This window comes from Chroicocephalus ridibundus, chromosome 1 (assembly GCF_963924245.1).
Source record: "Chroicocephalus ridibundus chromosome 1, bChrRid1.1, whole genome shotgun sequence".
NCBI lineage: Eukaryota > Metazoa > Chordata > Aves > Charadriiformes > Laridae > Chroicocephalus > Chroicocephalus ridibundus.
Genome location: NC_086284.1, coordinates 67302369 through 67315643, shown reverse-complemented (window position 1 = coordinate 67315643; position 13275 = coordinate 67302369). Strand labels below are relative to the sequence as shown.

The 13275-nt window shown below is 37.5% G+C and overlaps 1 protein-coding gene across 6 annotated transcripts in view; it reads right to left on the bottom strand.

Moving 5' to 3' along the window:
• ARHGEF7 (Rho guanine nucleotide exchange factor 7) overlaps positions 1–13275 on the bottom strand; it is a 127434-nt gene that overhangs the window by 12331 nt on the left and 101828 nt on the right. For 5 of the 6 annotated variants that reach the window (XM_063337793.1, XM_063337829.1, XM_063337839.1 and 2 more), the window contains 4 exons: positions 12537–12761; positions 10512–10605; positions 7470–7559; positions 4067–4243 (listed from right to left, as the gene is read on the bottom strand). In XM_063337793.1, coding sequence (XP_063193863.1) covers positions 4067–4243; positions 7470–7559; positions 10512–10605; positions 12537–12761 — 586 coding nt within the window. The remainder of the gene's footprint in view (positions 1–4066; positions 4244–7469; positions 7560–10511; positions 10606–12536; positions 12762–13275) is intronic. The other variant, XM_063337802.1, reaches the window with a different exon arrangement.

Below are 13275 nucleotides of genomic sequence, written 5' to 3'. Positions count from 1 at the left end.
AGACCTGCCAAATTAACCTTCTCTCTCAATGAATTTTTGATGAAGTCCTAATATGAAGAATCCTTAAAAAGGTGCTCCCAGATTCTGCGTGCGTTGAGATTAAATCATTGAAAAAAAAGATATCCTTCATGCTACAGATAAGCCAAAGTCAAAAGGGAGCCCTTTAATATCTTCTACAGATAACAACAGATCAGAATCCAAACATCAGGCCAAACTTCAGTTCACCGTATAAAAACCAATGTTTTTTTGCAGATTCTTGGGAGTAACAAAAATGGCTTTGGCATTGAGTGGTTTGGGTTGTTTGTTTTGGTTTTTTTTAACTAATAGTGATACTCAAATAGGAAAAAAACCCCACGACTCAGATGACAGATCTATGCAGTATACAGTAAAATGTTTTGACTAGTAAAATGAAATTAATTAAAGTGGACTGAAACACATACAACTCCATATGTGTTAGTCACATAAGAACAGAATGAAGAGTTTCAGAAACAGATACATCATCTGAAGTGGGATATTTCTAAGACAACATTTGGAAAGGGCTATCCCAGTAAACTTCCTGTATTTCAATAAGCAATACAAAACCATCCAACCAGAGGGCTGCAGGGCTAAAACTAGAGTTGCTACAGCCATAGCAAAAAAATGTGATGACCTTTTAATAGAAGTAGGTGATTACTTCGTTTGTTCTGATGCATACATTTCAGTATGAATACTAGGTTACAGTTTTGCTTAACTTCACTCAAATATGAGCATCTTTTAAGTAGAAACACTTAAGATAACTCTTGCTTTAAAGAGAAAAGTGTTGTAATATTAAATCTTGAAAATATGTAACGTTATAGAAACAAATATCATATTCATAAACAGGACCTGCAGAAGTAGGTTTTAGATTGCTCCAATAATTCAGTTCATGCTTTTACTTGAGAATACACCAATTCAAAAAATGAAAAAGAAAATAAATAAGGGGACAGGGAGGCAACAGAAAAACATTCTATCAATGGCAACATCTGCAAATAGTTATTTTAAAAAGAAGAGGATACAGAAGGATACATACGTCACATTACATTGAATTTCCTGCAGTTGGCAACTACATTAAACGAAGATTACACATTTATGTCAAAAAAGCTCTTTCACTTCAGCATTGATTCCTCCGGGAAGAAGGGAGGGAGAGAAAGGAGGCATGGGGAGAAGAGGAAGTTAAGTATTAAGTTACAAATTACGCTGTCCTTTCCCCCTGCATAATAATTAAATATTAAAGTCACAGTCTAGCAAATGCAAAATTTATTTCAACTGTACATAACAGATGTCCTTTTTATATAAAACAAAACACTTAATTGATATATGCAACCACAAACAATATGCATACTGTACAGTACAATGCAACATTCAGATATACATCCATTTTGTATTTTCAAAAGGCAGTCACCTACTAAAGATGGCTTCTCCCATTCACAAATGAAGTGCACAATATATATCATTTTTTCCTATGTTTTATGTCACTATATACACATTACTGTGTTTTGGCAAGATTATGCCAAACACCCAATTAATATTGGTTGGTTCCAATTTATGGCAAATACTAATTCATGGAAACACCGCATAAGCCATGTGAAGAGGGGCTGACAATGGCTTGGACCTACCTTCTAATTCAGATTCTCCATCCTTCCAGTGTATTTGTAACTGTACACATATATTTTACAGAATTGCATAAACGTAAGGTACTATTATTACCATGACTAAAGTTCCACAAAAATAGAAACACTGAACCTTTGGACTGAATACCACCATTTCCACATTTGCTTTTTCTTTTTTTTTTTTTAAAGCACGTTGCATTAATACTCCTGATCAGTTCACAATAGCTTATGGCCTGTAACACTGAAGACAGGGAGTGATTGTAAATGCGCAGTGATCTTCCTGTGAGAGATCCTAATTGTGATAATAGTTAACAAATGCTACAATAATTAATGGTGGTAAACTGTCAAAGCTTTGGTGCATAGAAAGTCAATAAAATCTTCGGATCTGGATAACAAAACATTCTGTGTGATAAGGAAAGTTCAAGTGCAACAACTGTATTTCAAACTCATATTTACACTATATAACATAAAACAGACATAAAGGAATTATCATTTATCCAATGCAAAAAACATTATTCAACTAGAACACCACAACTTAAGAAACAGGGAAAACAACCAAAACAATCCATACTTTCCATATGTGTTGAAAAAAACAAAACTGACTGAAAGGAAGAGGGGAGTGAAGTGGGTTACAAATGCGCTGTGGAATGGTATGGAGCACACGTACTTATCTCACTTCTCTAAGCAACGCTCCTCCACTTTGAAAAAAGTTCAACATACACAAGTTCCTGGTCATTACGTTAATATAGGACTGGTAGTAAAATGTGCCCCTGAAAACCCTCAGTAAGGTTGCTGCTTTTGTTAGTCACATTTTTGAATGCCAACAACAGCGAGAGAGGATAAAGCAGGTGATCAAACAAGACTGAATGCAAATCTGCAGATGTGAACTGCTCTGAAATAGGTTCTCCACCTCCTGGAATCGTGCACGTCTAACAGTTACTAACTTTCTGATCACGTAACCTGCAGAAAGGTATTGATTATCTTTTAAACAGTGTGATCAAGTTCCCAGGTGGCAGTTAACTGCATCATGATTATTCTGAACTTGTTGCTAGAGTAATACCTAAACACTGGATAACACGCTTACTTGAAAAGGGGTATGGGAATTGCATCGGGGGACCCTGGTGAAAATAAGAACTGTTTCTGTCCTTTTATCAGATGCTTTTCCCTAATGCTAATGAAGCTTTAGAAAACATGTCATTTTGGTTTCAATGCCAATTACGTTATCCACAAGACAGAACATCACGCACTTCACCCCAGCAGTGCCCCAGGTGCAGGTTCGAGACCTTCAGCTGTGCACAGCATGTCACAGTTCTCTGAAAAGCCAACACGACTGTAAATGAAGAGCTGCTGCTGAAAACAAACCTGCTTGTGAGAGAAGTTACAAGACACAATAAAATCTGTCACGGACATGCTCCAAACAGTACAACCCAAAAGCCAAGCATTCTATTATTCAGAACTTCAAACAAGCCAATGCGATCGCAGTTGTACCTAGAGTTTCAGATGCTGAACACTCGAGCCTCCATCAGGGGAGCCATTTTCATCTCGTCTTTTCAAGAAGAATGGTCAATTGAGAGTTGACAGCTGTTTATTTTAACAGGCAAGTAAACATCTAGACCCTGCTTTCTGCCACGCTACTGCATACAGCAAAGTGACAGCATGACCATAGGTAACATGAGATTATCAAAACACTGCATGTAATGGGCATGGACTGCTGGGTTTTCATGACAACTGCCAGGCTCGGGGCAGGGAGAGCAGTGCAGTCCTCCATATAAACGTTTAAGCAATGAAGAAGACAGCAGTATAAAACTGGAAATTTTTATGGATTAGCAAATGCTCTTCCAAACAAATGGGCCAGATACGTGAATAACGGAATAATTACACAGCTCTTGTACCGCTTATTTTTAAGCTGTATTTTTCTTATTCTACCAGCTTTGTATTTTGTTAGTAATATGTAGAAAACCCAACCACTATCTCTAAGGTATTTCCATATTGCTGGCACTCAGCTCACAAACCAGTATGGTTTCAGTACAAAATACAAAAACGTGCTGTATCCAAAATAAAAAAAAAAAAAAAAAAGACAATAAGAAAGGACCTGTTGCTACACTGACCAAGTCAAAAGGAAAAAAAAAGACCATTCAGAGCTACAAATTAACATCTGTCAGTTAAAAAAAACCCTCAAGAAGTATCATCCTTAACAGGATATACACTTTTTAGAATGACGTATTTGTACGTGTATTGAATTGGCAATAAAGCCTTCCACCAGGTATAACTCAAGTTTCAGAAGCTCCCTCAGAAGTTGTTAAAATATCACATTAAAGAGACAAGGAACAGCAAGAAAACATCTAAGAAAAGCAGGCTGTGATACAACAAGCATTTGTTAAGAAAAAGCTCAGAAGTGCATTAGTTCTGGTGAGAGATATATGAGCAACAGCTCTTACGAGATGTAGACCCCATTCTGTAACTATGGGCTGTCCATATACTGTCATAGTCAGAGTCTTCTGAGAGGTCTGAAGGCTCCAAACGAGAAAGACTACTGCGACGACCCAAGGAGTCTAGACTTGATTGGTCATCATCAGCCAAGACGTGATTATGCATCAGGTCAGTGCCTTGCCATGCTAAGGATGTATAGGTGAAATGAAATGGTGGATGTGGATAGGCAGAGGTGGGATGAGGAGGAGAACGTAAGGAATAGCCACAACCAAACACATGAAATAAAAGCAAAAAGGTGATGGGAAGAGAAGGAAAAGAGAAAATATTGTTAAAAAGGCACCAAAGATTTTTTTTTTTTAAATTTGTTTGGGGTTTAGGTATAAATTACACTCAGCATGTAGTAACGCTTGAACTGTTAACAATACAATTTTTGAAGTGGTTTTTAAGATTGTAAGCAGCCTCAGTTGAGAATTTTGAATAACCAAAATCTTGTTTGAAAGTAGATTTTTTTGGAAGAGGAAGTTACGTTCTTTTGAAGTATGGAGTCAGTTGTAGTTTGGGGGGGATTCGACTGGGGACAGAGCAATAAACACAGTAAGCCAGCATGATCCAGCGCTGATGTGAAAAGCAACAGCTCCTTCCCCACCACACATCTGTACCTCCATCCTTTCCCTCCCTTGCAATGACACAGTCATTTGTATGGCTGCATGGTGAACCAGGTCAGGGAACAGTTTCAGGTTAAAATTAACCCTACAGATGATTATTTTTCAGGGAGGTAATTTCCCCACCAGCTCACAGCACAACCACAGAAGTGCTTGTGTCACCACTGTAAAGAGGAAAATGCAGGGGAAAAAGCAAAGGTTCTCATGCAGAGCAGGGCTGCCGACGTTCTTAGCAGCAGCAACATCTTGCACCCACTCAAGGGGACTGTCAAAACTACAGCTTTTCTTTGCCTGTACCCCTTGTTATTTGTTTAACCACGTGTAAGTTAACTCAGAGAAAAACAGGGCCAAGAGGCTAACCGCAACACAGGCTGGTCTGATCCAGCCCCTCACACACCTCTTCCTACACGCCTCTATCTGAATCTATCTTCACAATTAAATACTTTAAGATGTCTACAGTAGCGGTCAAGCATAGCTAAGGACACTTTTCTTTAATTTTTAATTTTTACTTTTTTTTTTTAAGGCCTAGCAATATCTGAGGATTGAAACCATGTAAGTGGCCATTCTATGAGCCACCATACACATGATATTGCAGAAGATTTAAGCCTTCATTTGGAGAAGAAATGCAAAATAAACTGAGTATATAAGAAGCAGGAGAAAGTGAAACTCTGTTCTTTTACTTGCATCTGTCTCCCCAAATAAAACCCAGCATTTTCCCCACCCAAACAGCTGCAAAAAAGTTGCTCTGCTACCTCTAACACTAATCCCTGCCAGTTTCCACTAGTGCCCCAGCTCTGCTGAATTGACACTGCCAAAAGCAGCAACCCCTGGCTTTGGATTAAGGTGCAGGCAGGAGAATTGCCAAATGAGTGCTGTGAGGGACAGGCAGAATATTAACATGGAGGTAAGAAAGGAATATGTAAAAAAAGGGCATACTTCACAGATGACAGGCAACTCTCTCATTCTGTTCTTCTACACTGACTACTGCTCCCGCAGAAGCAATTCCAACATGATTGGGTTTTTCCCCCCATTTCCAATTCCGGTCTACAAATGGATCTTCTGAAACCTAAGTCTTAGATGACAACACTATTCTTTCCAAACAAAGCAGCTGTGTGCTTAATCAACAAAAAACTTGTTTCTTGCTGCAATTAAGAGCAAATAAAAGCTGCTGATTTCTGATGTATGCAATGATACCCACAGCACTATGTATATTTCTTAAATATACATAGAAAGGAAAAAAATAGGCAAAAAAGCAAAAAAAAATCTCATCCATTTTATATCTGCACACACACTACTGTGCAAGTCCAAATGTTTCCCCAACCATTTCTTGTCACATTATCCTTGGAAATAATCAAAAGATCACAGTCGAGACATTCAAACAGCAACCATCTCATTTAATTTTGTTTGGAACAACAGTATATCTTTTCGAACACAATCATTTCCTTTTATCCAATTAAGCACACTACTGTAATAACTCTAGAGCTATAAAATAGATTAGTATTAACAAAAATTTAAGTAATAGTCTAATTTTATCACCTTGGAGACCTACAGTTCATCAAGACAGAAAAATTAAAATGAAAGTTTTTTTCTGTTACTTCAAAAGTTTCTACAGTCTAATACAAGGGCCATAATGCCATTTAAAAGTACCTATGAATACAAAGTAATTGCATTTTTTTTTCAAGGCGATAAAAGTAAGTGAACACATATTAGGAAAATCCATGAACTAAGTTTGCAACTGCATTTTGAGACTTCTCAACTGTCAGCATAAAGTGCTTGTGCTTGGAAGCAAAACAGGCACAGAGCGCTGTGGGTAGCAGTAACGGTGACTAATACTGCAAATTTAAACAGCTTTAGTGGACGAGGAGTAAGTTATAAAGTCCACTCTTGTAGTTCCTGATAACAGCAAAACAGCCAAGTACTTCAGGATCATTATACTGTGTTCCAAGGATCCCTGAAATTAAATCGGTACTCAACAGCGCAAAAACTGTGCAAATCAGAACAAACGCAACAGCATTTTCTCCTTCCTTGTGTAAATGGAAGACATGCTGGTGGACTCCCCTGCTTTGCGCAATGTTTTACTTACAATACAGAGGAACTCCACATGGCAACCTTGATTTGGATTAAATGAAGTAGGACCCAGAGGCACGTTACAGGTTTTCAATAAGCTACGTATTGATCTGAGAAACTAAAAACGGCTTTAAGCAACACACAGATCTGAGAACAATTTCTCCAGAAATTATGACACGGGATTAAAATTTGGAATTAATACCTGAAGAAACTAGTGGCAATAAAAGAATAGTAGTTTCTATAGGTCTAGGTTACTTTTCCATAGCAGAAGTCTTTGTTGAACAGAACAAGACAGAAATAGACTCCTCCAAAATTGTCACTACTTCTTTTTTCCTCATCACTACTTACCAGCTTCTTCAAGAGCACACTGATCAACTGTCATATTCAGTCCAGACACCTCTCATTCATTAGTGAAGGTTTTGTTCAATTTTAAACCATAAAAAGTAGTCACTTTTTTGTTAAAAAAAAAAAAAGGATACTGAAAGAATTACAGTCTCTAACCATGGTCCTTGGCATCCAATCATCCAATATTTAAACACTCAGCACTGATATTACGCCAGAAACAGGTTATTATTCCTTCCAGGTCCAGCTTGCTACTTGCAAAGGCCTGAGAACATACACCTCTTTTTTGCAAACTATCTAATTGTGTTTTAGTTAGCTATTTCAGTACTTTCTAACTTACTTGAATTTAGTGTTTGACGTGTTTTGGCACTTGTGCAATATGCTTCAATGACTTTAAGAATTTGAGCATCTTCTTCTAAAGCAGCCGTACCTAGAATCAACGGGATAAACAGAATTTTAAACATGGTTATGTTTATTAATATAGGAAAGCCTTTGTAAATCACTACATTTCAGTTGAGACTAAAGTTCAGCCTAATCAATCCCTTTAAAATTCTCTTAATCATCCCATTAAAAAAAAATAAAATAAAATCCAACTTCAATAAGCAAAAATAACAGTTTAAAAAGAAAAAATACTATTTTGAAATGCTTGGAAAAAAACCCAAGTCAGAGTAATTACCCTCACACTCAAGAAATTTTCTGAGCATCTGAAGTTGCACAGAACATGTTCTGAAGTGTGGTCACTCTGGTTCTCAACCCAACAGCCACTGAAAAAAACCTGTATACTCCAGTTACTATATAAATATTATTTCATTATTTAATCAAAGAAATCAAGGAACAGAATATTAATTCACAGAAATCTTGAAAACTTTTGCATTTTGTATACATATCAGATTTACCAAGGGTTAACAACACACTATGGAAAATTACACTCAGAATTAACAGCATAATAAATCCATCAGTACAATTGCAGTCCACTTTGTAGTAGGAAAGATTTCACAGATATGTTATAGTGACAAGTGGAGTAATTAAACTTCTCAGACTTTAAAGTAGAAACAGCACTACTGAAAAAAAAAAATCTAACTAGTCAAGCTTAACATGGCAAAGTTTTCCTGAAGGTAGAGCTCCATCGCAAATCTTCTCCTTGAGGAATTCAGTAAAAATGCTGTCAAATTGTTCACTTGCAATAGAGCAAAATTCCAATCAAACTGAAATCTAGACGTACCTCTGCTATCAGTTTAGACAGACCCAGGAGTCTATATGTGGAGAAAGACATTGTTCTATTTGTTGTTTTAAAAGCATTTTTCCTGTTTTCCTCCTTGAGGAAAAAAACTAGGCTTGAAGATTTTCTGCTGTGTGAAACTGAACTGCTTTCAACATCAAAATGTAGTAGCATTCTCTGTCAGCCAATGCATCCTGATTGTTTTTGTGATTTGTTATCACCAGAACAAAGCCAACTGTCCAAAAATTTGTCAGGATCAGCTGACAAGCTAACTGTTGAAGAAATTATCTTGACCCAATATAGTTTCCCCACAGTTTAAGATATGCAGGTACTCCAAGGTACAGGTTATTTCCTTTCAAGGTAGGAGAAGTAATTGGATTTCGTTGTGGTTAGAATGCAGCACCACATTATACAGTATCAGGACATATATTTCACTTCTGAAATAAGTATTGTGAGGGCACTCAGCTGAAATACCTTACTTATTTTGGTTTGCTATGTTGTAATACTAATTTGACATAGCAGTTCTCAAAACATAGCCCATAAATCCCTGGGATTCCAGAGAACCTAAGTAATAAAATCCAAACCTATCTATCAATGAGCTTCAAATTTGATAGAATTTCCTCAGCGGGAAACTTTTACAGGTCCACGAGCAGGAGAACGCTGAAGAAGCACTAACGTGTGACAGAAAGAAACTTCTAATTACTGACATGGGGGGAGGGATTAAGGAATACCAAGAATCAGTAAGTATTTCTGTAAGGAACACTCTGGCTTAAAGCCACCAAAAATCCCATTTATTGAAAGTTGTCTCCTACACACAAAATACTGAAAGGTGTTAATTTAATCAGCAGTAAAACAATGTATTTGCAAACTATAGACCCACCTCTTTCCCCCCAAAAAGAACAACTCTAATCTCCTCTCACTAAATGTTCTTTAATAATTCCTAAATCTGCAAGTTGACAGCTTTATTACTGTCATTACCACTACTGAATCTCCATCCTTCAACATCTGAAATGATACTGTATTGCAGTACTTTCATTTTCCCTAAACAGATACCTTCCTGTAAGGGTAAAACATCCTGAACTAAAACATCTGCTTGCGCACCCATGAACACAGGATCGTTCTATTCACTACCTTAACCTTTGCCATACGAAATTCACAGCATGCTCAGAAGGACCTCCATCTTAGACAAACCAACAGTGCCCTGAGGAAAAGCGTTTTCTCTTCCACCCTACCTGAACCAGCGAAAAACAACGTTCACAATAACACACTTTATGCCTTGAACGCTCAAGGCACAGTCGCTATCTTAAAAAGCCCATAAGCAAAGGACAGACACAGGGAAGCAAAAGTTGCAGGAAAAGAATGTGGCCTTCAGCTGAAATACCCCTTTATTGATACAAGTAATTGGATTATTCACATAAATTTCTAAGGAAGAATTACAGAGACACTGACAACTAACTGAATATTGTGCTTGCTTGATAACATTAGTGTTCCCTCCACCCCAAACTATCCCAACGTCCAGATTTTGACCCTTCCGTTTTTCTATATGTTCATCAATCTCTCTCAGTTCAGTGCTGTTATTCAGACTTCAGGCAGTTTAAAGCTCTGCAATTAATTCAAACACAGACACTAGCAAATGACCTTATTTCTAGATTAGAGCAGACTGTTGGATCTTAGAGTGACTGTGGAAGCAACTAGCCTTCAAACCATCAGCAATACCCAACTTTCCAACACCCAGCTCAGCAGAAGCTCCTACTGCGAACAACTGAACACCACAGCTACTAAGTATTTTGCAAGAGTGAGATAGTACCTTCAAATTGTTGTTTACACTATTAAAAGACAGGTTTACCTTACTGAACTTTACATGGCTCCATAGTCAATCTCACTTCCCTCTGTAGCAAACAGATATAAATAGGCACTTCACAAGCATTTATCAGCTGTAGTTAACAGTAAGGCTCTAAGAAAGCAACTAACCCCACCGTGACATAAGCTCCCAAAATGAACAAAACAAACCATCCTCTGGAGATACTTACTCCCTCTCCCCTGACAGGAGAGAGGAAACCTGCTAAGATGACTTGCTTACACTGTACATCTAGCTTTCACAGAATTTAAACCGTTGTTAATTTCAGACATCATATTATGCAGACATTTGTTCAAGCCTCTTACTTTTTCTCAGTGCAAACTCTTCATCTGATGGCTTCCGTTCTGGCTTGCGTTTGGGAAGCAGCTTTTTCATGGTTTTAGGGCTTTTACTGAGATCCTGTGTGGGGAAAATAAAAATAAAAAGGAGTAGAGCTTCTCTACAATATTCAAAGTTTAACTTCTAAGATGCATACAGGAGTTACTAACTAAAAATCTTTTAACAGCACCAAAATTCAGTTTACTAATATTTTTTGGCATATCCGATTTGCCTGAACTGGCTGATTTACTCTCTACCCTTCCTCCAACTATACACAAAGTCAGATATTTTATCTGTTCTATTAAAAGAAATATACAGAAAAGCTGCTGCAAAAACATGCAGGCTGTTTGGGAGCTAGAGCGAAGGGAAGAGGCAGGCATACATTAACACACTTTTTTTTTTCCTTAACTTTTGAAGAGACAACCCATTTCACTCGTCTACTTAGAAGCAGGTAAAAAAGGACCTAAGAAGGAGCTTGGCAGGTTGTATACTCTTTAAAGCCAGAATTTGTAAACGTGTAGGTCTGTTCTTACAAAGCTCTACAGCAAAAAAATACAGCAACAAAGACAGCATTTCTGTTCAAAACGTGGTCATGCTAATTTACAGGAACAATGCTAGGTTACAGGAACAGAAGGAATATACTGGTCTACCCCTTACCTTAAGGATACAAGACATCCTCTATAAAAATGCAGAACAAGAAAGTAAAAAGGTGAATGAGCAGGACAGACAAAAGAAGATGAAGATAGATTTTGAACATCATTGTATGCTAAACACTGTAAGGATGATTGAAGTTTTTACCACATTGGAGAATTAAGTTCATGAAAACATGAAAGGAATTTAACTTAAATTACAAAATGAGCATGTAGTACAGCCAAACAGGAGAACCTCTTGTAGCAACTAAGCCTAAATACTAACCTTCCAATTGCAGATCACCTATTACTTTTTCCCTGTTGTTTAGGGGATTTACAAAAGAAAAAAAAAGTCACATGCACACAGCTACCACAAAAAAAAACCCAACACAAAAAAAAACCCAAAACAAATAAAAAAACCCGAAAACATACAGCCAGGCCACACTGGGGCACAGAATTTAGGCTACAGTTTCTGCAATTTACATGTCTGCAAAATAAAATTTTTCTATCAACACCTCATGCTTTCAGAATCAAGTGTTCTTGGGCATGACTGCATGATTCTTTCTGGGCCCTGTTGCTTCACACTGTATCAGTATCACACGAACGCATGACAAAGATACTGAAACAGGAGATACCACCAAGCCACAGAGCATCCAATAATTCTGCTGCTTATATACATGCAGGCTTCCAACACAAATCTAACATTTTCTTACTATTTACAAAACCACACAAAATGTAGTGTCAGGAACAAGTTACCCTACTGCCACCATCTTTTTGTGGTTAAAAACCCACATTTTATTTTTCTTGGGACAGATTCCTGATTCATACCATATGCTAATCAAAAACTACAACAGCATCTGGAAATCTAAGCTTTCTTTTTTTGCTAATAGTAACATTAGCCACCAGATTCTTTTGAGTTCAAAAACATTACACATATTTTGACAGTTACCATTCTTTTCTTTTGAAATGTGCTATTGTTACCTAGTAACGGTGGTAAATACTGAGGAACCAAGAGTCAATTATACCTTGCAGTGTGCTTAGCAAACAAGTTACTTCGCAATAAGCCTGGATGATCAACTTAAAGGAATTGCTAGTTTTAAAAATAAAGAAATAAAAAAATCTTATTTATTAACTGGATAAAGAGTGGAAATAAGTGAAAGCCTCTCTTAACAAGCCTTAGTATTTTCTCAGCTGCAAGACTAAATCCCTTCTTGAAATAAGCAGCATTCGCTAGTCCATCACCACTGATTCAGCACTGGCTGTTAAACCACCATTATACAAAAACACGCACAAAGCTGTAAAACGGTGGTGTGTAAAAGAGAAAGTTAAACTTCCCATGGTAGGCCTGCTACATAGTCATACTCCTTGGCTGCTGCATCTCACCTCTTTATAACAAAGAGCTGCTGAAGGCCGTAACGGAGGTGCAGGTCGTAAGCAGCTCAGACTCCAAGGCTTGGGGGTTTTCGGAGGTTCGAGAGGTCCCCAGTTTATCGTGGTATGTGGAGTCCCATGATGCGACGGATGAGGGAGCGTGTGGTATGCAGGAGTCAGTGGTATCGGCTTGCTGTCTGAATGCTTGCTGGAGGGTGTTACAGGATGGGAAGGAAGCTGTCAAAGACACAAAGATGATGGTAAGGGAAATAAAGCATATTTATTGTAAAAAAAGACGTAGTATCATCAAGGACTGGTGAAATAATCTCATTTGCTCTCTAGTGCTTCTGTTTATTACAGCTGACCTTTGAAGATTTTGACATTAAATTATTATTTGGAAAAATGCAGCTTAAAGAAGTGTTTATTGTCTACCAGAGAAAGGGCACGCAGTAAAGAAAGAACAGCTACAAGAAGCAGCCCTGCTCCCAGCTTCTCTCACCACTGAGGGTAGAGCTAAATTTAGATCCATTCATACCCAACAACTCAAAAGCAGCGCCCAAAAAGAAGGTACTTAAGGAAATTGTTTCTCCACAGCCTGTCAAGTACATCACCAATTAAAACCTACTGTTCTAATGATACTTAAAAGATGGTGAGGTATTACTTGGTCAAAACACAAGAAGTAAAGATAATAAAATTTCTTTTACCCCATTAAACCATTACACCAAGATCGATTCCTTGTTCACACAAAAAC